Genomic DNA, 25,147 nt, shown 5'->3' on the forward strand with positions numbered 1-25,147 from the left:
GGTTATGTTAATTGCTTTGATGTTCCACGTAAGTTAAGCGAATAAAACCTTCTTGACTGTATTTCCACACGTGATTCTCTACTTAACTAAAACGTTCCATTTTTAAAACAAGTTGTGGGGACCTCCCTGGTGGTCCAGTGGTTGAGAATCTGCCTTCCAATGCAGGAGATGCAGGCTCCATCTCTGATCGGGAAAACTAAGATCCCACATGCCGCACAGGGCAACGAAGCCCGTGCACCACAACTGAAGAGCCCACATGATGCAACTACAGAGCCCACGTGCCACAATGAAAGATCCCACACGCCGCAACTAAGACCTGATGCAGCCAAAAATAAATAAACATTTTTACAAAATAAAAAAAAAAAAAAAACAAATTGTGACAGGCGATGAAAACTGGACACTGTACAATAATGTGGAACGGAAGAGATCGTTGGGCAAGCGAAATGAACCACCACCAACCACACCAAAGGCCGATGATATTCATCCAAAGAAGGTGATGTTGTGTATATGGTGGGATTGGAAGGGAGTCCTCTATTTGAGCTCCTTCTGGAAAACCAAACGATTAATTCCTACAAGCTCTGCTCCCAATTAGACCAACTAAAAGCAGCACTCTATGAAAAGCGTCTAGAATCAGTCAACAGAAAACGCATAATCTTCTATCAGGATACCACATGACCATGTGTTTCTTTGATGACCAGGCAAAAACTGTTACAGCTTGGCTAGGAAGTTCTGATTCATCCACCATATTCACCAGACATCGCATCTTCAGATCTCTATTTATTTCAGTCTTTACAAAATTCTCATACTGGGAAAACATTTCAATTCCCTGTAAGACTAAAAGGCATCTGGTACAGTTCTTTGCTCAAAAGATAAAAAGTTTTGGGAAGATGGAATTATGAAGCTACCTGAAAAATGGCAGAAAGTAGTAGAACGAAACACTGAATACGTTGTTCAATAAAGTTCTTGGTGAAAATGAAAAATGTGTCCTTTACTTTTACTTAAAACCTGAAAGAACGTTTTGGCCAACCCAATACTATTACTTCCTTTATCACCCTGCCGCACGCCAGATGCTCTACGATGATGGGGTACTCCTTACGAACAAAATTGTATTCACACATACATCACGTATACTTGTAGAAAATCTTCTGCATATCGCTTCCAGGATTTATTTCCAGGAAGTAGCACTAGGAACGCAACCCTTTGATTCTCCTTTTACCTTTGTGTTCTGTCCATTCTGTAAAATGCTAAGTATTCGTTACTTTTAAAGCAAAATAAAAAACAAACAAAAAATTAACAACAATAACAAAAAAATGACGTTGCTGCTGACCGTGGCGTCCACAGGGAGGAGGTCTGTGAAAGCCGGAGGGCACCGCGTCCCGCACCGGGGCGTAGGCCTTCCGCTGGCCCCGGGTATCCCAACCTCATTCTCAGGCCCTGGGGAGGGTAACCTAGGGAACTACCCAAGCACTGACACCTCCTCCCAGTAACCCTACACCGCACGTGGCTTTATCGTCCCCGCTCCCCAGCGGCAAAGCGGACGCTCGGAGTCATAAACTCAAGCGGCGAGCCAGCGGCACTGCTGCGACGCCCCGAGAGTGCGCAGCAGGTGAGGACACCAGGCGGGGCAGGGCCGCCGCGGAGCCTACCTGCGCTGGACCTCGGGCCGCGGGCAGCCCTGGGGCTGGGGCTGCCGCTGCCGCCGCCGCCGCCGCCGCAGCAGCAGCAGCCGCCGCCGCCGCCGCCGCAGCCGTCTACCCCTGCCCACTTGCCGCCGCGCTCCCCCGGCCGCGCCCGTCCGGGGTGCCTCCGCGCCGGCCTCCGCCACAGCGCGCGGACCCAGCGGCCCCGCTCCCGCCCCGGAAGTGGTTGCGAGAGGCGCGGAGCACGCCGGGACGCTCGTGGGTTCCCCGGGCGCTGTGGAATTCGTCCGTCCCGCACCCGGACCTTCCGGTCAGCCCGCCCAGCTCGCTGTGTGACGTCGGCGGCATCCAATGAGCAGGGGATTTCGCCCTACCGCGCCCCTCCGCTGGCCAGGGAAACCAATCGAGTTTCAGGAGAGACAGGACGCTCCAAGTCCCCAAAGAAGAGCGGGGGGTGGGAAGGAGTTGGCAGTGCCGTAGTATAATACTCTGCTGAGCGGGAATTCCGAGGGCAGCGACAGCCTCAGTAATTACGCCGCGGCCCAAAGGGGAGAACACGACGGGAGGGACGCGCTGGAGCCTGTTTATATCCCTGTCTGGACCGCGCCAGGCGGGGAGGCTGAGGCCGAGGTGAACGGCCTCGGGCTTGCCGCAGCTGCGGAGATAAATGTTGGGAGTTGGACGGGGTGGGGGCTGGGGAAACGAGTTGGGGATCGGTGGGAGGACGCACGATGGGTTTCCTGTTTCCGACCTTTAGAATTTAAAAGCCTGACCCAGGAGGACTTTGGCGTCTAGTTGTCATAACAACCGGCTGACCGGCGGCAGGAAGGGGTGGGGCGTCGGAGCTTTGGGCGGGGCTAACGGGCTGCAGCCAAGAAACGGACGTGGAGGCAGTCAGGATTCGGAGGGAGCTGCTGTTTCGTGCAGCGTTTAGCGTAAACCTCGTCTGCTGGGTGAGCCAAGCTCCTCAACTTGGCGTTCAGGACCCTTCACGATCTTGTCCGTTTGCACCGTATATTCCAGCAACTGAAAACTTCTTCCCACACATGTTGGGCACTTTTCACTCCTCTGAGCTCTTACGTGCTCTTCCCGCAGCCTGTAATGCCTTTCCCTCCCCTATTGCCTTGTCCTCCTGGAGAACTTAGAGTCTCTGGTAGTCCCCTTCACCTGGGTGATTCTGTTGCCCTCTAACCTGACCTGCAGCCGGAGAACATCCCGTGACGTATATACCAGATATGTCCCCACTCTGCTGTTCCCAAGTCAGGTGCACCAAGCTCCTGCCCCACTCCTGTGAGCACAGAAGTAAGAAGCCCCCACTCACCTGCTGCTTTCCTGATGGGAACCAGGGCTAGGGCAGGAGTGTTCTTTTCCCATTTTATGGTTACAGAGGGCTCTCAGGCTGCAAGTACTCTCCAGACACTGGCTCTGAAGTACCATCACCCCACATTTCTAAGCCCCCTTGACCCCTGAGGGACCGGGCCTTCTGTTAGACTCTGGGACGTGTTGCCTAAGTGCCTGGGTATAAGGGGTTAATTTGAGTGTCAACTCCAAAAAAAGTGTCCGCGGGACTCCAAAATGTCTCTAGTCTGTTCCTTTGTAAGGGGGCAGTAAAGAGTAGTGGGGCTTGAAATCCCCTCTGACTTTGATACAAATTCTGTCTTTGTCTTTACTAATGATATAATCTCAGCCTATAAAATGTAGATAATAATAGTGTCTGTTGTATGGGATATACATAGTTTACAAATATCTGTATGTCATATACATGTATCATTCTGTATATCATCCATATACCTACACATCAAGTACATATATCATTATATATCAATACATATATCTATATATTATCATAAAATATCACTATGTACATACATCTGCAGGCTCCATACTGCACTACACACACATACACACTTGCACACACACACACACACACACACACACACACACACAATGCAGGGCACAGTGCCTGGCCCTCAGTAACAGGAACCTGCAGACTAGAAGGAAGAAGGGGTGGGTGGCCTCCCAATCTGTTTTCATCCCCCAAGGCAAGGGATGGTATATGCTTTGAAAAGGCAGCCCCCTGAGCTCTTGACCCTTTGCTCCTGGACTCTCTCACCTCACTCCATGTCCTCAGCAAGGTTCCTTGGATGATGGCACACTGAGAAGCATCCCATGGCATCCCATGACAAAGATGTGGGGCCCTTACTGCCCAATCCCTGGGACGCCATCCTTGAGGCCGTCAAGGAGCAGCTCCCATCTCTGGACTCAGATTCCTCCTCGGTAAGCAAGCACCTTCTTCCTACATCTTCCTAGGCCCCCAATGCCCTTTCTTCCCGTGACAAACATGATGCCGACCAAGGACCGCTTTGGAGCTTATCAGCTCAATGTCATGTAAGTGAAGCACCAAGGTTCCCTGTTGCAGGGTATGGGGAGGCCCAGACTCTGCTCTTTCAGCTGTCACCTCACTGCTCTGTTCATTTAGTGCCAGGCACTAAGTGAGCAGCTGCTGTACGCAAAGTCTTAGGGGTGGCAGGTATGTGCAGAACTGGGAGCCCTGGATCTCACCTTCACCAGGTGGTGCTGCCAAGCCCATTTCTAAGTCAGCGGCAGGAACCAGCCATGGCGAGTCCCTTCGGAAGAGAACTGGTCTGCCCAGACAGCTGGAGAGCAGCGGGGTAGGGAGGGTGGGTGGAAGCTGAGGTGCACCCGGCCCTGCCTGCTGCCATATAATCCAGAGAACTCTCATTTGTCCACAGTCAAACTGCGAGGAAGAGGAGCTGTTCATCTTCCAGCGAAATCAAACCGCCCTGATTCCAGACTTGTCAGAAGAACTGGCCGAAGACCCTGACGGGGCCTGGGTCACTTCCTCTGGGTCTCCTCCTGAGGTCTGTGGAATGCAGGATCCAGGGATCCATGAAGCCAGGACCCTTTAAGCACAATAGGGTGTGGGTGTGGGTCTGGGTGTCCATGGCCCTCGCTGGACTCTAACAGCAATGTGGGTCTAAAGAGGTTAAAGCCCCTGGTATGGCATCTCTGCACACCCAAGCCTTTCTCCAGGTATAACCCAAGGAGTTCAGACACCAAATATCTAATGGCCTTGTGCACATCATGCTCCCAGGAGCCCAGAACACTTAGAGCTGGGGGTTTAGAGCAAAATCTATCTGATTTTGCTCCCTGCTCTTCCCTCTGACCCCTCACCACACACACACACACGCACACACACACCTCCCAGCTGTCCTATTTCCACCTGAGCTCTCTGACCATTGTCACAATTTGTTGTCATAAATGCCTCCTTTAACCCAGCTGGCTTCAGCACTATCTGGCTTCTCACAAAATCCTGCCCTCCCTAAACATTTGTTGATTGAATAAGGGCAGCAGTGGGGATCCAGAGGTAAGAGGTGCCCCTCACTGGGAAGGTAAGATGAATACAGAAAACAATTAGCAAATGCCACAGGACGCTCAGAATTAAGTATTGTAGTTGCGGTCATTGCCAAATGTCAGAGGGAATTTTCCATCCTCTTGTCTCCCCATTTCCCAGGGTCCCAGGTAAGACCAAGAACTCTTAAATCTAAAGTTAATGGCTTGATGCTTAGTTAAAGCAGTGGAAGGAGATTTTATTCGGTAACTACTGACAGCAGGGGAAAGAGCTGAGCTCCGTCTGATTTGTGCAGAGGTGACGGGTGTTTCAAAGGAAGACTGAGGGAGGGGGTGAGGAGGGCTCAGTGGAGTCAGAAAAGTGAAAAGTCACGAAGAGCCGGTCAGTGAAGCTGCAATTAGGCCAGGTGTGTCTGCTGCCTGGCAGGTGTGGGAGGCAGGAGCCTATCCTCCCACAGAGAAGGGAGGCAGAGGCCCTGTCCTTCCTGATGAGTATATTTCAAGGGAACGGCTCTCAGGTCAGTGACAGATGCTTCTGGGTTGTAAGAGACACATATTCACAATTATAAGACCTTTTTAGTAAGTGCTCTAAGAAAGGGAGGTCAGGGGCCTATCATCAGGTGTTGGCTAGAACAAATAATAAATTCTTCTGGCAGCATGGAGCTTTCTCAGGCAGGCATTTTAATGGGGCGCTGGGGTAATCCTAGGGGCACAGGCTTACGCTGCCAGAAGCTATGCTGGAGTTTGGCATTTGGACGGAGTGGGTACATGCCAAGACTCTGCAGTTCTGAGCGCAAGCACTGACACAGGGTCATCTTACGGAGCCAGGGCATGTCCCCTCCCAGCACCATGACAGAAACCACCCACACCCTCAGCCATGCCTAGAAATATATCTGAAATAACCTCAAACAGGAGAATTGCCAGGGCTGCCAAGTCCCCTGATTAGTTCAATTGGAACCATGTCCATGTCACTTTATTTTGTGTTTTCTTCATTTCTACAATTACCTCGGCAACTCTTCTGGACAATCATTTTTTAACCTGGGATGGGAAAGTCTGTACCAACTCACAGGGGTTGAGGCCATGGGCTCACTCTGGAGACAAAGGGCCTGGGTCTTATCTTGTCCACCTCTAACTGCTGTGTGCCTGTTCACAATGGCCAAAAGCGGGGAACAACCTGAGTATCCATCAACAGACAGAATGGTTAAACACAATGAGGACCATCCATACAACAGAATATTATTCATCCATGAAAAGGAATGCAGTTCTAACACATGCCGCAACATGGGTGAACCTTGGAAACACTAAGCTAAATGAAAGGACACAAGAGACAAATATTGTGTGATTCCATGCCTATGAAGTATCTTGAACAGGCAAACCCATAGAGACAAGAAGTAGATGAGCATTTACCAGGGGCTGGGGGAGGGGAGGTACAAAGTTTCTGTTCAGGGTGATGAAAAAGCTTTGTAAATAGTGGTGATGGCTGCACTACATGATGAATATACTCAATGCCACTGAACTGTCCATTTAAAAATGGTTTACATGGGGCTTCCGTGGTGGCGCAGTGGTTGAGAGTCCGCCTACCGATGCAGGGGACACGGGTTCGTGCCCCGGTCCGGGAGGATCCCACATGCCGCGGAGCGTGAGCCATGGCCGCTGAGCCTGCGCGTCCGGGGCCTGTGGTCCGCAACGGGAGAGGCCACGACAGTGAGAGGCCCGCGTACCGCAAAACAAACAAACAAAAACATGGTTCACATGGCAGATTTTATGTTCTATACACATCTTACCGCACACAAAAACTCCCCGAGGTATGTTTTGAGGCTGCTAACCGAGGACGCTTGTTTCCCCTGTAGCCAGCTGTAGTGCCTGTGGAATCCGCTGGGGAACCCTGGGGAGAGTGGAACGCTGGGCCCCAGGCCCAGGAGTCAGTCTCTCTGGAAGGAAGGGCCCCTGGCAGGCCTTTGCAGAGCTGTGATGAGAGCAGCTCTCTTCTCAGGATGCCTGTGGAGACCCCCACGTGGCAGGATGACGATGGGGACACAGCCTTCAACACCAGTACATCACAGAGTCCTTGCCAGGGGCCACAGGGAGAGGCCACTCTCTCCCCTCAGGAAGCAGGCCTGCAGACAGAGCCCCCAGGCGCTGCCTCATGGGCCCAGGAGGGCTCAGACTCTGCAAACCGCAGAGCCCTCCGGAGGGAGAGAAGGAAGATGATCGAGAAAGACATACTTCACAAAGTCACCTGGGATGCCCAGGACCCAGCCTGCCAAGACCTGAGTGGAGTGAAGGAGATGCCCTGTGATGCTGCGGAAACGCTGCCAGAGGGACCCCAGCGGGGACCGCCCTTGCTCTCCCTCCAGGTAGGCGTCCCCCTAGCCCAGCCTTCCCCAGGGCGATGGTCCTCCCCAGGCCAACTCGAGGGCTGGCCCACTATGCCTGTGTTAGTCTCTTTGGGCCACAGTAACAAAAATCCCATAGACTGGGGGTCTTAAACAACAGAAATTCATTATTCACAGTCTGGAGGCTGGAAGTCCAAGGTCAAGGCTCCATCACATTTGGTGTCTGGTGAGAGCATGCTTCCTGGTTCATTTGTAAGGGGTGAGGGAGCTCTCTGGGGTCTCCTTTTTAAGGGCACTAATCCCATTCATGAGAGTTCCACCTTCATGACCTAATCACCTCCAAATACCATCACATTGGGGGTTAGGATTTCAACACATGAATTTGGAGGGACAAAGAGATTCAGTCTATAGCAACAACCTTAGGCCCATGGCACCAGGCCCATCATCAGGCAGGCAGTCCTACCTATCTGACAGACCATCCTCAGAGTTAAAATGAACAAGGAAGAGCAAGGAGACCCCAGCCTTCTTTAAACAAAGAAAAAAGAATACTAATCCCAAGCATGATCATGAAGATATATGAGATAGGTAACAGATCTGACAAAGTGTAATCTCACATAAAGCCCTTGTTCTCCTACAAATGGTGAGCCCCTGTATTTAGCTCATTAACAAGGGAACCAGCAGGATGACAAAGCCGGTTCAAAGAGATTATGAGAAACTGGGATTTTGTACATCGTGGGGTGGGGAGGGGGGAAGGAATGCAGAGATTAAATTGCTACATTAAGTACAATAGGTCAGTACTTACAGGGCAACAGAACTGGTACCTTTGGGGTTAGCTGCTCCAATGGACGGAAAAGAAAACCGTCACACTTCTCAGTTTTACAAAGTTGTCAAACAGGTGAGCCCTGGTCAACTGTGCACACCAGCCCTCCCCTAGAAAGATGGGCTCCTTAGAAGATGCTCCCGCATGACACTAAAACATCACAAAACTCTTTTTTGCCTTATTTGACAAATTTTCTTAACAACTTAGAGAAAACTGGCATCAAGGTGTACATGGAGGTCACTTTCACCAATTCTAGCCTATCAATTCCATTCTTTCCTTGAACCCCTTTATCTTCATTCCCCTATGGGGCTACAAGGAGCTGCAAGGCCATACACAAGACACAATAATTCCTGATTAACGTCCTCCCCCCTCATCACACCACCGCCTCCACACCCCTCTTCCAAGCCCTTCAGTCCTAGCACCTGCCTGGAACAATCTGTTTCTTAAAAGAGCAAAACGTTTTAACTTCCCAACATTCTAAACCTGCATGAACCTAAAAAGTTTTAATATGACACTGAGTTTCCTCCAAGTCAGACAACATCTTTGTGCCAGAAATAAAACTATTGCGTAGGAAGGTAGGTGGCCTCACCAGCCTTCACGGAGGAAGTTCATTCTGCAACCCACACGGGGTGGGTGAGTGGGGGTGGGTGAGCGAGCTGCCTCATCTCAGCCCTGGTTTCTGCCCAAGACATCCCAGAACTGCCTGTGTGGGTCATGGCAGCTGTGAAATCTGGCGCTCCTGTCCCTGGGACCCCACAGCAGCCTCATAATCACCACTTTACTTATTTCAGCAACTTGAAGAGTGGGATTTGGATCAAGTCCTTCAGAGTCTGACAGAGCAAGAGGAACTGGGAGATGGCGCTTCTGGAGCCGCGTGGTGGGCAGCAGACCGCCTCCAGGGCCAAGGTCTGACCTTGAACGCCGGGGCCCAAGTGCATACCCACAAGTGGCTCCTTCCAGGGCCTCCCAATAAAATAGGGCAATGGGCTGGGCACAGTCAGCCCAGCAGCTCGCCACATCTGCTGCGCCTCTCTGCTGCTCAGCCCTCGCCGTCCTGCACACCCAGGATGCAAGACTTTATCCACCCATCCATTCACTCACTGACACTCATTCATTCATCCATTACATATGTGACTGCCTGCTATGTTCCTGGGGTGGACCAGGCCTTGGGGATACGAGAGGAAGCCCTTCAGACAGGGTCCCTGCCTTTTCTTCCCCCCAACCTCCTCAGGCCTGCGTCTCTTTCTTTCTGGGAGCAAAGTAATCCTGCATTTGGTACCCCCTTCAGCCCGCTCCTAAACAGAATCCTGTTTCCACTGCCTCCACATTTACCAAACAAAGCCAGGAGTGATTCCTACATTGCACTTGTGGCCTCACTCTGGGCAGTTTCGTAAAAAAGTTCCCTGTCCCCTCCTGGCCACTCTGGCCCACAAAGGTGAGTGGAGGCAGGTCTGAGGCAAAGGTGTGGTGGGGGTTCTGGCCTCCGGTTCCAGAGGAAAGGCTCCTTTGTGGCCAAGAGCCCCTGGTGCTATTTTAAAAAGGGTTTTGTTTGGAATTTAACCCCTTAGAGCAGGATATGGAGAAACTCACTCTCCTACAAGTTGGGGCAGGGCTGGGGGGATGTAGTTGGTGCCCCCTTTTGGCGGGCAATGTGGCAGAATCTGTTCTCCATTTAAAGGCACATAAGCCTTTGATTAAGCTATTCATTCCACTTCTAAAGGCTGTCCTAAACACACCCTCACAGATGTTCATTGCAACATTGTTCATACTTGTGAAAAACTGGAAGCAAACCACATTCAACATTCAGTAGGAGTCTAGCTAATCAGTCAACCAGAGAATTCTCTGCAGCTCAACAAATGGAATCTATCTATCTATCTATCTATTCATTTCTCTCAACACGGAAAAATGTAAAATATATTCAGTAAAAAAAAAAAAATCTATAGAGGATGATCCCATTGCTTCTTAAAAAAAAAAAGCAAATACACAGAACTGTTATTGATGGTTCCCTCTGACAAGTGGGACCGGAGTGAGAACGTGGACTACACTGTTAACAGGACGTCACCCCTGCTTCCTGGGCTCACACACAGCTCCCTGCTGAAGAAGACAGCGCCCCTTGCCCTGCTGAGCTGAAGGGTGCGACACAAAAGCTGTGAGCAGGGGCTTCCCTGGTGGCGCAGTGGTTGAGAGTCCGCCTGCCGATGCAGGGGACGCGGGTTCGTGCCCCGGTCTGGGAGGATCCCACATGCCGCGGAGCGGCTGGGCCCGTGAGCCATGGCCGCTGAGCCTGCGCGTCCGGAGCCTGTCCTCCGCAACGGGAGAGGCCACAACAGTGAGAGGCCCGCGTAACGCATAAAAAAAAAAAAAAAAAAAAAAAAAAAAAAAAAAAAAGCTGTGAGCGGCAGAGGGTGGGCTGGGCCTCCGCTGGACCCCAGCACTTCTCTGAGCACAAGCCCAGGCATGTCCACACGAGGGGTCCTGAGGCTCAGGCTGCTGTGAGTCAAAGGGGGCTGCATCCCCACTAAGCTGCCTCCCCCCTCCCCACAGACCATGCCAAGCCGAGCACCCAGGACAGGCTCATGGGACAACTCACCCTCCTATGTGCCATGCAGTCCAGAGCCTTTTCCTCTGCCTGGAGGGTGCCTTCTGACATGCCCCAGGACATCAAGCCGCAGGAGGCCGGAAGCAGGTGGGACCACACATGGCCCCTGTCCTCTCTAGAATTGGCTTCTCTCAGCATTTATTGGGCCTTGATTTATGGGTGGGGCACTTGATGTGTATTTCTCTTTTATCTCAAGAATATGATCAGGTAGGTGCTACCATTACCCCCATTTTACAAACAGGGAAACTGAGGCTCAGAGAGGTTGCCTTGCCCAGGACGTAAGTGGCAGAGCACACAGTGGTCACCGGGAAGTGACTCAGCTGCCCGGCTCCTCTCACCCCAGATGCGCTTCCAGGGAGCTGGGCTTCCAGGCGCTGGCCATGGACACGCGGCTAAGGAGCCCAGCAGAGCCTCCCACCGTCTTCATTGACCTGCGGCCGACAAAGCCATCAGACCACGGGCCCTCGGAAAGGTACAGGGAGCAGTGACAGCCCTGCCGCAAACCTGCTCCTTCAGGTTGCCATGTTGGCCTCAGGAGGAAGGGGGACTTGGACAAGCAGGTCCTGGGGGCACTGCTCACTTGAGAAGTGCTTTTGGCCAAGAACTGAGCCTGGCCCAGTCCCACTGGGTCCCAGCAGCAGGCTCTCCCCGCAGGTTGGGAGGAAGCTGGGGCCAAGGGTTATCTTTTCCTGGCGAAGTCCTAAGCAGACTTAGCCTAGGCTGGGGTACCTGGCCCTGGCTGCGTCCCTCCACCACTTGCAGTGGCCCTTTGGTTTCGGCTGGCTGGGCTTTGGCCAGCCTGCCCATCCTCCTGCCCTGGGTCACCAGGGAGACCCGGGTGCTCCAAGTTCCTGGTGGGAACCATGCCTGGCTGGAGTGGGCTGGTTATGTCCAGAGGAACCCACCTTTCCTCTCCCCGCAGCTGCAGTTCCAGCTCCAGCTCCAGCTCCCACTCCAGCTGCAGCTCCAGCTCCTCTGACAGCGAGGAGGGGGAAGAGGAGACAGCAGCTCGGAGAGACCAGCAGGGCCCAGCCAGGCTACGGTAACCACAGGGGGGCTCCCACTGCCTGAGATGCTCACCTTGGCCTCAGCAGCAAGCCCCTGCCCGCATGTTAACATCGGTGCTTTCAGCTGTCTGGCATCCACAGGGCTGCTAGCACAGGAGGGTGTGAGCGGGTGTGGGGGGCGGGTATGGGAGGCGGGCAGGGTAACCCAGCAACGTCTGGCCTGGCCTGTTCTCCAGACATCCCTAAGGATGCTTAGCTCGGTCTTGAGAAGGGATTACGTTTTCTTTCTGAAAAATTGCCCCCCCCCCCGACTTGATTTGCTCCCTACTAGGGATGGCAATAAAAGTGAAGAGAAAGTGAAGGGATGGAATAAAGTGATGGCTGTCAGCCAGAAATGAAAGGCTTGAGTCAATTAAGTGAAATGTCAAATTCAGGGAAGGTTCATGTCTCTGACATGTGGAGGCCACCCCGTGGTTGTGGGGTGAATTTGCATTATATGCTCTGGCAGTCTCCATCGTTTTTAGAATTACAGATCCTGAAGATTCTATCCTTTGGGAACGTCAGAGTCTAACGCAGCTTTTCCCCAATGTGGCGTGTAGCTAGGCATTATAGGATTAAAGAGGGAAAACAAACTTGGGTTGAGAAGTGTCACACAGGTTTCCTCCCAGAAGCCTAACATGCTGACATGGTGAGGGCTGGAAGGCCGCAATCCTTTTGTGTCTCGAGAACCAGGCACACGCCCCGGAAGCACTCTGGTTTTCCTCTGTGTCCTGTTTCGGTGGCAAAGTATTGGGAGGTTGGCTCCACTGGGTGCTGATGGAGGCTGCTTCTCTTGTGTCACAGGGACTGCACTGGGAAGAGTCAGCTCCTCCAACAGCTCCGGGCATTTCAGAAGGCATCGGCTCAGCCCAAGCTGCCAGCAGGCAAGGGTCCCAGAAGCCAGAAGGCTCAGGCCCCTGGAGATACGGCTGGATCCAGCCCCGGGGGGGAAGCAACATGTAACACTCTGGGCTGAGAGACAGAGTGCCCAGGCCAGACCCCCAGGAGGAAGTCCCAGGGCCCTGGGGGACCCTCTTGGGCCAGGGACAGCCAGGGAGGCCCTGGTGCCTCCTCTGGGCCAATTGTAGATGCCTCCAGTAACGGATCTGAAAAGGTGAATAAATGGATAATCTGACTCTCCATCGACACGCGAGGCCCTGGTGGTCCCTTCGCTCTCCCGTCTCCATCAGAATGTGCCCTTTGCAGCACAGGGACCCTCCAACTGAGCATCTGCTGCCAGCCGTCTGCTAGAATTCAGTCAGAACATCTTCGTGCACTGAGAGCAAAGATGCCAGTGCAAACTTGTAGGCGTAGCATGACAAATCAGATGGCCCCAAACCCTCTGAAAATGGACCAGAAGGAAACACTGTGAAGACAACGGTTTTGTTCTGATAGTGGGACCACGAGGCTTTTTCACCTTTTTCCATTTCTGCGTTTTTTTCTCTTTAATGTGCATGTATTATTATTTCTTTTTAACTCCAAAACTTAAAACTCCTTTAGAGAATTTCAGGATTGAAAAGGTCTTGAAAAATTTAGCTTCATTTTCTGAGTCCTGGATGTTTGCTCTTTTGTGTTCCTAAATTCACAAACCACCACACACACACGGACCAAATGAACTTTTTGATAGACGGGCAGATTGAAATTTGCTTTTTTTTTCTTCAACCAAGACACAAAGGCATGTACGTATGTTTTAGGGTGCTTCCAAAGTAAAGGTGGATGGACTTTTAAATACAGATAGAATGTGAATGTTCTAACACCTGAAACTGTCTCCGTGGACAACCAGCAAGAGCTGTGGGCCGCAGGCGGCTCTGCCGTCTACTTTCCTAGAAGTATCCCCCCGACCTCCCAACCCCGGCCCCGATTTTCAGTCCTTCCATAACTGTTGTTCTCAGCCCAGCTGCTCCCAACAGGCTGAAGCCCTGATCTGCAGCACCTCTGTTCTCTCTCCAACTTGTTTCCAAGGTCTCAGAGTCTCAGCGCCCCTCTGCTTTGTCTGCCAATGGGAAGAACAGAGCAATCACCTCAGGCTCCCCAGGCCATGGGATCAGGCAGCCCAGCAGGGTCCTTGGCATTTGGGCACATGTTCCAGCATTTAGCTGGGGTCACCACCGGCTGCTATGCCCTGAGGATGGGCAAGGGCCTCTTCCCATCCAGCCCCGCACCAGGTAAGACAGGCCCTGCCCAGCCTCAGCCAGCCACGTGCAGCCAGGATCGGGGCCACAGACTACTTGATCTGGCCACAGGGGCCTTACCAGCAGCCCCCATTCCCCACAACGGACATTTACATTACAGGCCAGATGTGAGGCAGTCACGGGAGGCCTAGGGGAGGCCTCTCTCCGGCGGGGACTGTGGCCAGACTACCATCACCTGGGGCCCCCCCGATCCTCTCCCCCCCCGCAGGCCCCCCACCCTCCACTCTAGGGTGCACACAGCATCGTCAGGACTCAGCCGCTGGGCAGGCAGTCTGAACATGGCACACAGCCTCCACTGCAGCCACTAGCCCTCAAGAACAAAGGCTATTTTTAAAATTCCATTTCCCCCACTCTCTACCCCTTTTAATGGCAGAATGTTTCCCCAACAGTGACAGAAAATAAACTTAGTTCCAAGTTCAACTCTGCGAATTACTGTCTATCAAGGAAAGCCAGGAGGATGAGGCGGTGGGAGCTCGGACCTGGGTTGAAAGCTGGTCCTGCCACCTGAACAAGGTGCTTCGAGCTCTCGGGTCTCAGTTTCCATCTAGAGCAGGAGAATCATGAAGACCTGTTACAGGACTGTGAGAGAATGTCAGGGAACAGGCATTGGATGGGCCCAGCTCGTAGGTGGCAGTAGGCAGCCACCTCCAGCACCAGCCTGGATGTGAGAAGTGAGCCTGTAAGGGGCAGGCGGGTGGTTGGTGACACTGGCCTGGCTGGATAGTACGTGTCCCACAAAGTTAAAAACCATCCCTAAACTGGGCGGCCCCATTCTCCAGAGAATACACAGGACAGAGCACAGGGGCCAGACAGACTGACGTCATTTATTAAGGGAACAAAGAGCAGGTCACACACCCCGGAACCTGGGTTGTGTGGAAAGGTAAAAATATGTCTAGCAATTGAATGGAACATTCCGGAACCCAGTGGTTTCAGAGCTGCCCCACAACTTTACTAATGACTAAAGGAAACAAGGCCTCTTACTACTCCCCTCAGCCACTATGACACCATGGATGTGAACAGATCAGAGAGGCACATCCACCTCAGAAATTCAAAGTGGGGTAACCAAGGCCGGCCTGCATCCTGGGACACAGCCACTTGGGCCGGAACAAAGGCAACCCTGGCACTCTACCCTGGGGACTTCCTGATGGGCTGGGGAAAGGCTGAAAGATGCGATCTCGGGGAAGCGTTCCCGCACCAGCCATCCATCCTACAGAACAGCTGTGGCTCTGCGAAGATGACCCACAACCACTGTGATACTGGAAACTACCCCCCACCCCCACCCCGCAACAGGCTACATTTTGAAAGTGCAGCAAGGTTCGGGGGAAAGGCAGGAGACCAAGCCCAGATAAGGCTGGGGTACGTAAAGCTGCAAGAGACCATAGCCATTGACGCTTCCCCCAAAGTGGGCAGAAAAGTGTCCCCCCCAAATTCATATCCAAAATCTCAAAAGGTGACCTTACTTGGAAACAAGGTCTCTGCAGATGTAATCAGTTAAATCCAATGACTGCGTCCTTACAAGAGAAGACAACACATGGAGACACACACAGAAGAGGCTGTGGGGAGGCGGAGGCAGAGTGATGTGGCCACAAGCCCAGGTGTGCCAAGGACAGCTGGCAGCACCAGGAGCCAGGAGCGCCCTGGGACAGATCCTCCATCAGAGCTGCAGGAAGGAGGCAGCCCTGCAGACACCTTGATTTTAGACTCTGGCCTTCTGAACTGTGAGAGAATCCCTGCTGCTGTAAGCGGCCCAGCTGTGGTCCTCTGTGTGGCTGCCCCAGACCCTAATACACCCGCAGGGCCCAGCTTCTTCCCTCAGCCTGGGCCCCCCAAATGTCCCACCACGTGTCCTCGTGCTGGGGCCTACGGGAGCAAACGGAGTCTGAAGATGCCTGAAGACCAGTTTCTGGCTCCGGGACAGAAACAACTCTGGCAGCTTCCCCAATCATCAGGCTCGGGCCCCTGGGGCGTCCTGGAGCCTCTGGGGTCTGTGAAGCGGCTGCTCCCCGCCGTGTGTGCGCTGGTGCTTGCGGAGGTCTGTACCCCGGCGGAAGCCCCTGCCACAGGCCGGGCAGGTGTGGGGCTTCTCACCTGTGTGTGTCCTGCGGTGCGCGCTGAAGTGCGAGCTGTTGTTGAAGCGCTTCCCGCACTCGGTGCAGGCGTAGGGCCGCTCCCCGGTGTGTGTCCTGCGGTGGATGACCAGGCTGGAGCTCTGGCTGAAGCGCTTCCCGCACTGGGCGCAGGCATAGGGCTTCTCGCCTGTGTGCACCCGCTGGTGCGTGCTGCAGTTGGAGCGGTCGCCGAAGCGCTTCCCGCATACCTGGCACTGGTAGGGTCGCTCCCCAGTGTGCGTGCGCTGGTGCTTGGTCAAGTGGGACGTCTTACTAAAGGCCTTGCCGCACTCGGGGCACGTGTGCGGCTTCCGGACCCCAAGGGGCCGCTCTCTGTCTGGAGGCCGCTGGGGTCTGGTCGGGCCAGGCCCCTGACCCAGACCCGGGAGCGGTTGGCCCCACCACGTTCTCACCGACGCGTCCGCCCTGGCATACTCTCCGTCCTCAAACTGCCTCCCAAGCTCTGAGACAGAGAGAGCACAGTCACTGAGCGATCCAAGGGGAGGGGGAGGGGGAGAGGGAGAAGGGGAGGCAGGGTGGGGTAGCCCTTGACGCAGAGAAGTGCCTTCAAATTCCCCTTCCACACCCTCCACAGGATGCCTCATTCAGAGCCTGATTCTGGGAACTAGAACCATGGCCAGACCCACAAGGCCATGAGGTGGTACTGTGACAGTCCCATTTACACATGAGGACACTGAGGCCCACTGACCTGATGGGGGAAGGACAGGCCCTCCCAGTGCTGGGAACTGTCCCTGCCAAGATGCTGTCCACCCCACACCCCCATGCAGCCCCCTCCTGCCTCCACACTGGTTTGTCCAGGAAGCCAAGCATGGGCTCGAGATCACATCCACCTCATCTGTACAACTGAGACAGGATGGAACCACCTCCCTGGCCTTCGCTAAGAGTTTTTACAAAGGAACTGATTCTGGCAGTTCCTCCAACGGTCACACAGAGCGACCACGTGACTGAGCAATTCCACCCCAGGTGTAGGCCCAAGAGAGAGTGCCGCTGGCTGGTGACACTCAGGGCGTCCTGAGGACCCCGTGCCCAGCCTCTCGTGTGGCCCTCAGGACCAGCTTCCCTATGGTGTCTGCGCGCAGTGCCATGTCCCAGCTCAAGGTGGTAGGACTCTCTTGCTGCTCGAGCCCCAAACCTTTCTTAAAGCCACCTGTCTCCCCTTGCCTTTCCTTCAGGGCGGGTGAACCTGCCTTTGTAAATGAAGTTTCATGGCCACGCCCATGTCTTTTCATACTGTCTGTGGCTGCTTTTGTGCCAGGAGAGCAGAGCTGAGGCATCACCAGGGAGACCATACAGCCCATAAAACCTGAACTATTTACTATCTGGCCCTTTTCAGAAAAAATCTACCAACCCTTGCTCTAAGCCCTTGAGCTTGAACTCCACAAACAGTCGCCGGAGATCTAAGCCCAGGAGAGGGGAGAATCTCATCTGGGACATCCGTCTCCTCCCAGACCCCCTCACCTGAGCCAGCACTGCCAGAGACTTCCCTCAGCCCCGAGGCCGCAAAAGCTGGGTCCCACAGGCCTTGCCCTGGCCCATCCTGGGCAGTCAGACAGGGCCCAGGAGCAGGGAGTCCTGCTGATGGGGAAAGAGAAGAGAGGATATGAGTGTGGCCGGGACAGAACACAAGACTGCAACAACCTCCTCCTCGTGAGAGCAAAGGGGCATCAGGAGAACCTGTGGGAAAAACTCCATGCCTCAACAGAGGTGGGAGGCACTCTACTTCTGTGCAGACTGCTTCCTCAGAGAGAGAGGAAGTGAGGAAAAACAGGGCCCAAGGCTCTCCCCAGCTCCGGGAGGGAAACCAGATGCCCCGAGGAGTCAGAATTTCATCACAACAGAGATGAAGTAGCCAAGAGTTACAACACACAGCAGGACAGAGCACAGAGCAGTGGGACAGCAACAGTGCACACAGCAAGCCAGTATTCGTGGCAATAGAAAGGTTTCATCTTCATTTGCTCTACAGACACTTAGTTTGGAATAAATGAAGATGTAAGAAAGTATGTGATCATTAATTTTCTGTGCCAACCTGGCCAGGCTACAGTGTTGTTGTTTGGTTAAATCCTGGCCAGGCTACAGTGTTGTTGTTTGGTTAAATACCAGTCTTTTTTTTTTTGGCTGCACTGGGTCTTCGTCGCTGTGAGTGGGCTTTCTCTAGTTGCGGAGAGCGGGGGCTACTCTTCATTGTGGTGTGTGGGCTTCTCACTGCGGTGACTTCTCTTGTTGCAGAGCACAGGCTCTAGAGCACAGGCTCAGGAGTTGTGGCACACAGGCTTAATTGCTCCGCGGCATGTGGGATCTTCCCAGACCAGGGCTCAAACCTGTGTCTCCTGCATTGGCAGGCAGATTCTTAACCACTGCACCACCAGGGAAGCCCTCAATCAATTTTTTACCTTTATTTTTTGACCATGCTGCACGGCTTGTGGGATCTTAGATCCCTGACCAGAACCCACACCCTCAGCAGTGAAAGCATACAGTTCTAACCATGGGACCACCAGGAAATTAATTCCCTAAATACCAGTCTAGATGTTGCTGTGGAGGTTATTTTGCAGATGTAATTAACATCTACAATCAGGTGACTGTAAGGAGAGCAGATTACCCTCCACACTGGGGGGTGGACCCCACCAAATCAGTTGAAGGCCTTAAGAGAAAACTTGAGGTTTCCTGAAGAAGGAATTCTGCCTCGAGAAGGCAGCCTAGAAATCCTGCCTGGTTTCCAGCCAACTGGCTTGCTGTATGGATTTCAGACTTGTTAGCCCCCACAATCGTGAAAGCCAATTCCTTAAAATAAATATCTCTCTACACACACATATCCTAAGGGTTCTTTTCCTCTGGAGAACCCCAACTGATACAAAGCAGGATCTCAACTCCTTTAAAAAACATTTCAGGGAGTGAACACGTGTCAAAAGTGGCAGGATGAGCTGAGAAGGGCCAGTGTGGGGTGGTGAGGAGAGGCCGTAGACAGGCAGGGCCCTGCCAAGAGCAGCTCTGTCCATGGGGTCCAAGGACAGCACAAAGGCTGCACTGACACTGGACAACCGTGTGGGTAAAGGAGCGAAAGAAGGAACTCAGGACAGCTCTGCGCATCTGCCTGGGACGTGGGCAAGCAGCCACACTGCCCCCGCTGCAGATGGGCCACTGATGGGACACTAGCAACCTTGGCAGTGCAGGGCTGCCCAGCACTAGGACTCACCAGGGAATGCCCCCAGCACACTAAAGCAACCCTTGGGCACAAGGCCCACAAGTTCCTATTTTTAATATGTTGCCCGGTGATTCCTCTGGCCACTAAAGTTTGAGACCTGCTGGAGTGGCTCCTGTAGGCGGGGGGAGCCAGGGAAGGTGCTGAGCAGGGAGGTGGCCTGGGCCTCGGGTCCTGGAGGCCAGCAAATACCACAGCCAGCCTGAGGGAAGCAGCCACCCTCCCTGACACTCACCCACGTCAGAGACACAACCCGGTGTCTGACAAGACAACGGCCAGGGCCTCCCTGCACATACCCTCATCCTCCTGCAGCATGTCGCAGCTGTGGTCCTGCTGAGCCAGGTCCAAGCACCCCCACTCCTCCTGGGACAGGTACACGGCCACGTCCTCCAAGGTCACCGGCACCTGCTGGAACACAGCTCACTCAGAGCCTGGTGGGCTCACCCGTCCCCTCCACTTGTGGGATGAAGGCAGGTCCTGCTTACCTCCCCTACTTCCTCCCCTCCCCAACCTTTCCCTTTCCATATGTTGTTATCCACTCCTTCCTTCCAAGCTTGGCTCAGACACAGCTGGATCCTGCTCTTTGGGAGGACACCGTCACCACCAAGCTCTGCCCCAACTGCTGCAGGGCCAGAGACTGTGTGGACAGATGTACTGTGTGGAACAGCTGGATCTGAGATCTCAGCCACTGGGGCCCACGTTCCTTGAGGACATGAGTTAGCATGCCCTGCCTCAGCTCAAGCCAGCCCCAGGACCCAAATGGGGTGACCTGGGGACTTCAGGATGCCTCTAGGCCAGTGGTTCCCAAATCTAACACCAGACTGACCTGGGAGCACGATTAACACCCAAGAAAACAATATCCAGAAGAGGCAAATCCAGAGAGACAGAAAGACTGGTGACTGCCAGGAGGCTGAGGGAGGGGGAGGGGGGAGTGACTGGTAATGGGTGTGGGGTATTTTGGGGAGGTGATGAAAACGTTCTAAAATTGATTTGATTATGGTGATGACTGCACAACTCTGTAAATATATTAAACACTGTATACTTTAAATGGGAGAATTGTAATGGTAAGTGCATTATATCTTAATAAAGCTGCAATTGAAACAAACAAGCAAAGGAGACTCTGCTTCCAGGCCAGGGCTGGGGGAAAATCTATTTTTACCCAGATGCCAGAAGATTTTAACATACAGCTGGCTTTGAAGTGACTGCCCTAGTGACTGTGGAAGTGAGTGCCCATTAAGACTCCAGGATCCTCCAGGACACACCTAATACTCAGGTGGCAACTGAGAACAGGTAGGACTTCCCAGGAGGTGAAGATCCGCCTTGGAAACCACAGACCTGACCACGCAAGAGAAGTGTCCCTGTAACAAGGGCACGGGACACACGGGGATGCTGCAGATCAGGAATGCCACTCACCTGGGACCAGGCTGAAAGGAAGGATGTGGCCAGTGCCGCCGTCTCCTGACACTGGGAGGCCGCTGGGCCTGGGGAAAGAGCAGAGAGTCACCCACCCGTGCACATGGCAGCGAAGGCTGGACAGGTCCAGCTGCTCCCCATCAACACTCACCCGGCCGGGAGCCTGCCCACCCCACAGGCAAACAGGCCCGACCCCTGCCACACTCCTTTCCTTTCCCTTCCCTTCCCCAGTGCAGGGCGTCTCTTTCCTCAAGAGGGACAGCTACTCACCTGTCTTTGGCCAGAGCTGGGGGCCTCTTTTTGGTCTGTGGCTCAGCTGGGCTGGGGGCTGCTGGCTGGAGTGCTGAGTCCCTTCCTCCAGAGACAGCTCTCCTGGCTGGGCCTCCACCTGGCATTTTAAGAACCACTCCCCTGTCCCGTGGGCCAGTGCGTCATCAGGGACTACCTCCGGATCCTGCATACAGATGGAGATCTGCCCACTAGCTCCCAGAAGGTCGGGAGGAAACCCGCAGGGTTCCCCATCCCTCCTTGTCTCGGGCACCCTGGCCACCCTGTTCCCAGGCTCTGTCTTACCCCCGGGCCACCTCGTTGTGTCTGATGGCCTCTGCGACCCTCCAAGCACCTCCCTCCAGCCAGGGAAAAGGCATGTGACCCAGGAAGAGGTCAGGCTGCCAACCTGGGGAAAGGGAAGCCTGCTCCACTCTTGAGACTCTGTGGTCTCTCCCCATCACACTGTGTTGCTGTCACCGTCACACTCTCACCCTTCCTTCCTTAGTGCTCCTGAAAAACCTGGGCCAGAAGGGCCCCAAATCAGGTCTCATTTCGGAAGCCTGAGTTACTGCACTTGCTACATTTTTTGAAATCATCTACAGACCCTCTGGAATTATCTATTTCCTAATTCCAGTGAAGGTGAATCAGATAAACTTAGTCTCAGAGTTTACTGACATCTGTAACAGTACTAGGGACAAGATACATCTCCAGGGAACTGAAACCAGCACCAGGGACCCTGTCTCAGGCTCAAAATTCCACACCTCTGAGAGGAGACAGTCCCTGGAGGTTACAGGGTGCCCAGTGACAGAGCAAAGCCATGACGGGAACCCCAAACGCCAAGGCTGGCAGGGCTGAGAAGGGCTCCTGGGTTCTTGTTGGCCACCACGAAGGCAGGATGTGCTTAATGCACTCAACTCACCTTATGGTCAAGTTTTTTGGGTTTTTGGGATTTTTTGGGGGCGGGGGGAGTTGGGGGGTCTATCCTGCCGGATGCAAAAGAACAGCACTGTGTGGCCAATGACACTGCCACAGGGAGAAAGGTGACCTGCAGAATTTGCCAAATATCTAATCAGGAGGAATTAATCTGACCCAAGCAGGAGAAATCTGTAAGAGACTTCGCACTCCCCAGATCTGGTTAGAAGGAATTGAGTTGGTCTAGAGTGGCATTCTCTGTAAAATGATGGAAGTGTCCCATATCTGCACTGTCCTTGTCCAGGGAGCAGCCACTGGCCATGTGTGATGACTGAGCCTTTGGAATGTGGTCAGTGTGACTTAAGAACTACATTTTAAATTTTATTTAATTTTAATTAAAACAAACACACATGGCTAGTAGCTACTGTATTGAATGGCGCAGCCCCAGAGAGATTGAGAAACATCTGGGGGCTCTAACCAGGGCACCCACCAGCACCTGGTCTTTCTTCCCAGTGTTTCTCCTTCTTTGGAGATCTCTTCAACTCCCAAGGCCCTGCCTTTGAAGGTCCCCAGCCTCTCTCCCATTAAAACCTGTGTCTGGCCTACGTTGGGATGGTGTCAACAAACCAATCCACATAGCTTAGAAAGGGCTGGTGGGGATATAGTGGTTAATCAAGGGGTGGACACACGTCGACCAACGTTGAGAAACACTCTGCAGTTGCCTTCTTCAATTCAGTGTCTGGCCAGCACCAGGTACTCCCAATGACCAAGGCTGGCCACGGCTCCAGAGCCCAAGGAAATCTACAAACACAGACTTCAGCAGCAGGGCCCCATTTTCTCACCTCAGGGCTAAAATGCCCCCCACCTCACCCGCTGCCTTTGTCTCCTGGGCTCCCGCTGCAGCCCTTCCACGAGGACTACGGCCTCCTCACCGCTCTCTGGCTGCTGCTCCCGCACCCGGGCCTGGATCTCCCCTGGAAGCACCGTCAGGAACTGCTCCAGCACCAGCAGCTCCAGGATCTGCTCCTTGGTGCGCAGCTCAGGGCGCAGCCAGCGGCAGCAGAGTTCCCAGAGGCGGCTCAGGGCCTCCCGAGGTCCGGCCACCTCCTGGTAGCAGAAAAGACGGAAGAGCTGGCGGAAGGTCTCAGGGCTAGGGTCTTCAATCTCCAGGGAGGGCTCCTCTTCCCAGCAGCAGTCCTCTTCCACCTTCACGATCAGGATCTCATCCTGCTCCAGGGGTGGCGGGTGCTGGAAGCCGGGAGAGGTCGCCATTGCTCCTGGTGAGCCTTGTTCCTTCTCTGGCCTGGAACTCACACCTGTCTCTCCCTATACCTCTGGCCAGACACTGGGGAAGATGTTTTCAGGGCTCTGTGGAGAGACAATAAAGTCATGTAGGGTGCAGCACTGGGGCTGGATAAGCGTCTGCAACCCATAAGCCCCTGCCCTGACCCCAAGGCCAACTTGCCCTCACTGGCAGAAAGAAACGGTTAAAGTAAATCAAACTGTCTTTGCTACTAACCCTCTAATTCCCAGCAGAAGTACTTAATCTCTGGGCCTCAGTTCCTCATGTGAAAGAAAAAATGGTGACACCACCTACACTCAGGTTGCTGAGAGGACTAAACGGGACGTTTGAAAATAGTTTATTTTAGCACAGTGCCTGGAACGCGCGCGGTCAGAGTTCTACAAACGCTGAGTTTTCAATATTACAGTTGGCTATTTTTGGATGAGGTCCGTTTGGAAATATGATGAGAACCAGAGCCCCCTCTGCCCAGGAGGACGCAGATTCTGTCCCAATCTGACCCCTGATTTCGGGCTTCGGGAGCCTGAAGCCCATCCGCGGGCCCCACCGAATGGATGGTCACCAAGGCCTCTCCAACTCCAGGGTCTTGGGAGGGTCAGGATTCCCCGGCTGGGCTGCTTTCCCGTCTCGTCCGCTCAGCTGGAGGGAGAGCGGTGACCGGGGCCGGGCACAAACTAGGCTCCGGCGGGCGAGGGCCGCGGACAGAAGCTCGAGCTGGGACCCTGCGCCCGCGCCCGCACTTACCGGCAGCGCTGAGACCCGTGGGGGGGCTCGGGGCAGGCCCGGAGCAGCGGGTTGGGACGGGAGCGGGAGAGCGGGCGTGGAAGCCTCGGCGGGCCAGAAGCGAGGATCAAAACCCTTAGCACGCAGACCCAGGACAGTCGGCGACGACCACTGGCTGAGCCGGCGTCGAGCTGGAGGACGAGGCCGCGTGGGCGTCCCACGGGAAGCATTGTGGGTAATGTAGTCCTCGCACCTTTGGCCGGCTGTGGAGAGTGAGAATGGGCCTGGGTGGGCGGGTCCACGGGAGCCATTGTGGGTAACTACTCACATTGTGGGTCCTCTTACCACTGGTTGAACCGACTGTCAGGCATAGAAACGAGATACGTAGCGAGTCCGCGAGATGCACTGTGGGTAACGTAGTCATCCCCTGGCTGAGCCGCGGCCTCGGGTAGATGGGTCCTGGGAGGCGTTGCGGGAGGGTGTTCTTCCAACTTCAGTGCGCATGCGCGAGGCTCCGCAGTTTCTGGGCCATTCTCCCTGCTTCTCTTCCGTCCACCCTGCCAGGCCTGAGGAGCTCCACGGTGGAGGGGACCCTGGAAATTTACTTTTTTACATACATAGTACTGTGTATATGTCAGGCTCTGTTCTAAGCGATTTGCAAGTATTAAATCAGTTCATCTTTGAAACAAAGGGGATACTATTATCCCTATTTTATAGGTGAGGAAACCGAGGTGCAGAGAGGTTCAGTGACCTGCCCAAGGTCACAAACACTCAGTAAGTGCAAAACTGGGGTGAGGTTGGAACCCAGGTGTCTGTCTTGGTCCAGCTCCTTAATTTTAGAGACCGGAAAATGAAGACTCACAAAGTTCTTGCTGGGTACATCTTCGTTATCAATTGCTTCTTTCTTCATTTGTTAATTTGATCAACAAATATGTATTTATTGGGCTCTGCTTTGTGCCAAGCAGGCACGATGAGCAGGAGGTGAACTGGACAGTCAGTCCTTGGTGTCCCTGTGGAGCCTGGGGGAGGGAGGTGTAGGCAGGTAGGGAGGTCTGAGCAGGAAGAGGGTCATGGTGAGAGCTGTGTGCCTAGCAGTGAGAGCTCCATAAACATCATCACTGACTAACAACCAGACAACCCTTGAGTTTTTCAGCTTTGGCATCCTCAGGCCTAGCACCTCAATCAACCCTCCCACCGGC

The 25,147-nt window shown here is 53.8% G+C and overlaps 3 protein-coding genes across 15 annotated transcripts in view; 1 reads left to right on the plus strand and 2 right to left on the minus strand.

Annotated features, from left to right (window-relative positions):
• ANKS3 (ankyrin repeat and sterile alpha motif domain containing 3) overlaps positions 1–1,835 on the minus strand; it is a 30,531-nt gene extending 28,696 nt beyond the window's left edge. For 3 of the 10 annotated variants that reach the window (XM_032604878.1, XM_032604880.1, XM_032604879.1), the window contains exon 1: positions 1,647–1,830. The gene's annotated coding sequence lies outside the window, so the exon portion shown is untranslated. Of the gene's footprint in view, positions 1–1,327; positions 1,435–1,646 lie in introns of those variants that run through there. The other 7 variants (XM_032604881.1, XM_032604877.1, XM_032604884.1 and 4 more) reach the window with 5 other exon arrangements.
• A 260-nt stretch (positions 1,836–2,095) lies between these two features.
• On the plus strand, positions 2,096–12,869 carry C15H16orf71 (chromosome 15 C16orf71 homolog). Its single transcript, XM_032606115.1, has 10 exons — positions 2,096–2,270; positions 3,772–3,917; positions 4,394–4,522; positions 6,863–7,369; positions 8,960–9,074; positions 10,713–10,854; positions 11,009–11,239; positions 11,530–11,647; positions 11,736–11,809; positions 12,618–12,869. The coding sequence occupies exons 2-10, from the start codon at positions 3,810–3,812 to the stop codon at positions 12,787–12,789; spliced, it is 1,596 nt and encodes a 531-aa protein (XP_032462006.1). The 5' UTR covers positions 2,096–2,270; positions 3,772–3,809; the 3' UTR covers positions 12,790–12,869.
• A 1,934-nt stretch (positions 12,870–14,803) lies between these two features.
• On the minus strand, positions 14,804–24,151 carry ZNF500 (zinc finger protein 500). 4 transcript variants are annotated; one of them, XM_032606882.1, is made up of 7 exons: positions 23,970–24,151; positions 22,796–23,293; positions 21,014–21,197; positions 20,744–20,811; positions 19,627–19,735; positions 17,593–17,706; positions 14,804–16,576 (listed from the first exon to the last, which is right to left on the minus strand). In XM_032606882.1, exons 2-7 carry the CDS (start codon positions 23,195–23,197, stop codon positions 15,951–15,953), a joined length of 1,503 nt encoding a protein of 500 aa, XP_032462773.1. In that variant the 5' UTR covers positions 23,198–23,293; positions 23,970–24,151; the 3' UTR covers positions 14,804–15,950. The 4 variants fall into 4 exon arrangements, with proteins under 4 accessions (XP_032462773.1, XP_032462771.1, XP_032462772.1 ...); XM_032606880.1 differs by having other exon boundaries at positions 17,593–17,709; XM_032606881.1 differs by having other exon boundaries at positions 19,627–19,738.
• Between the last annotated feature and the right edge of the window lie 996 nt (positions 24,152–25,147).

This window comes from Phocoena sinus, chromosome 15, assembly GCF_008692025.1.
Source record: "Phocoena sinus isolate mPhoSin1 chromosome 15, mPhoSin1.pri, whole genome shotgun sequence".
NCBI classification, from domain to species: domain Eukaryota; kingdom Metazoa; phylum Chordata; class Mammalia; order Artiodactyla; family Phocoenidae; genus Phocoena; species Phocoena sinus.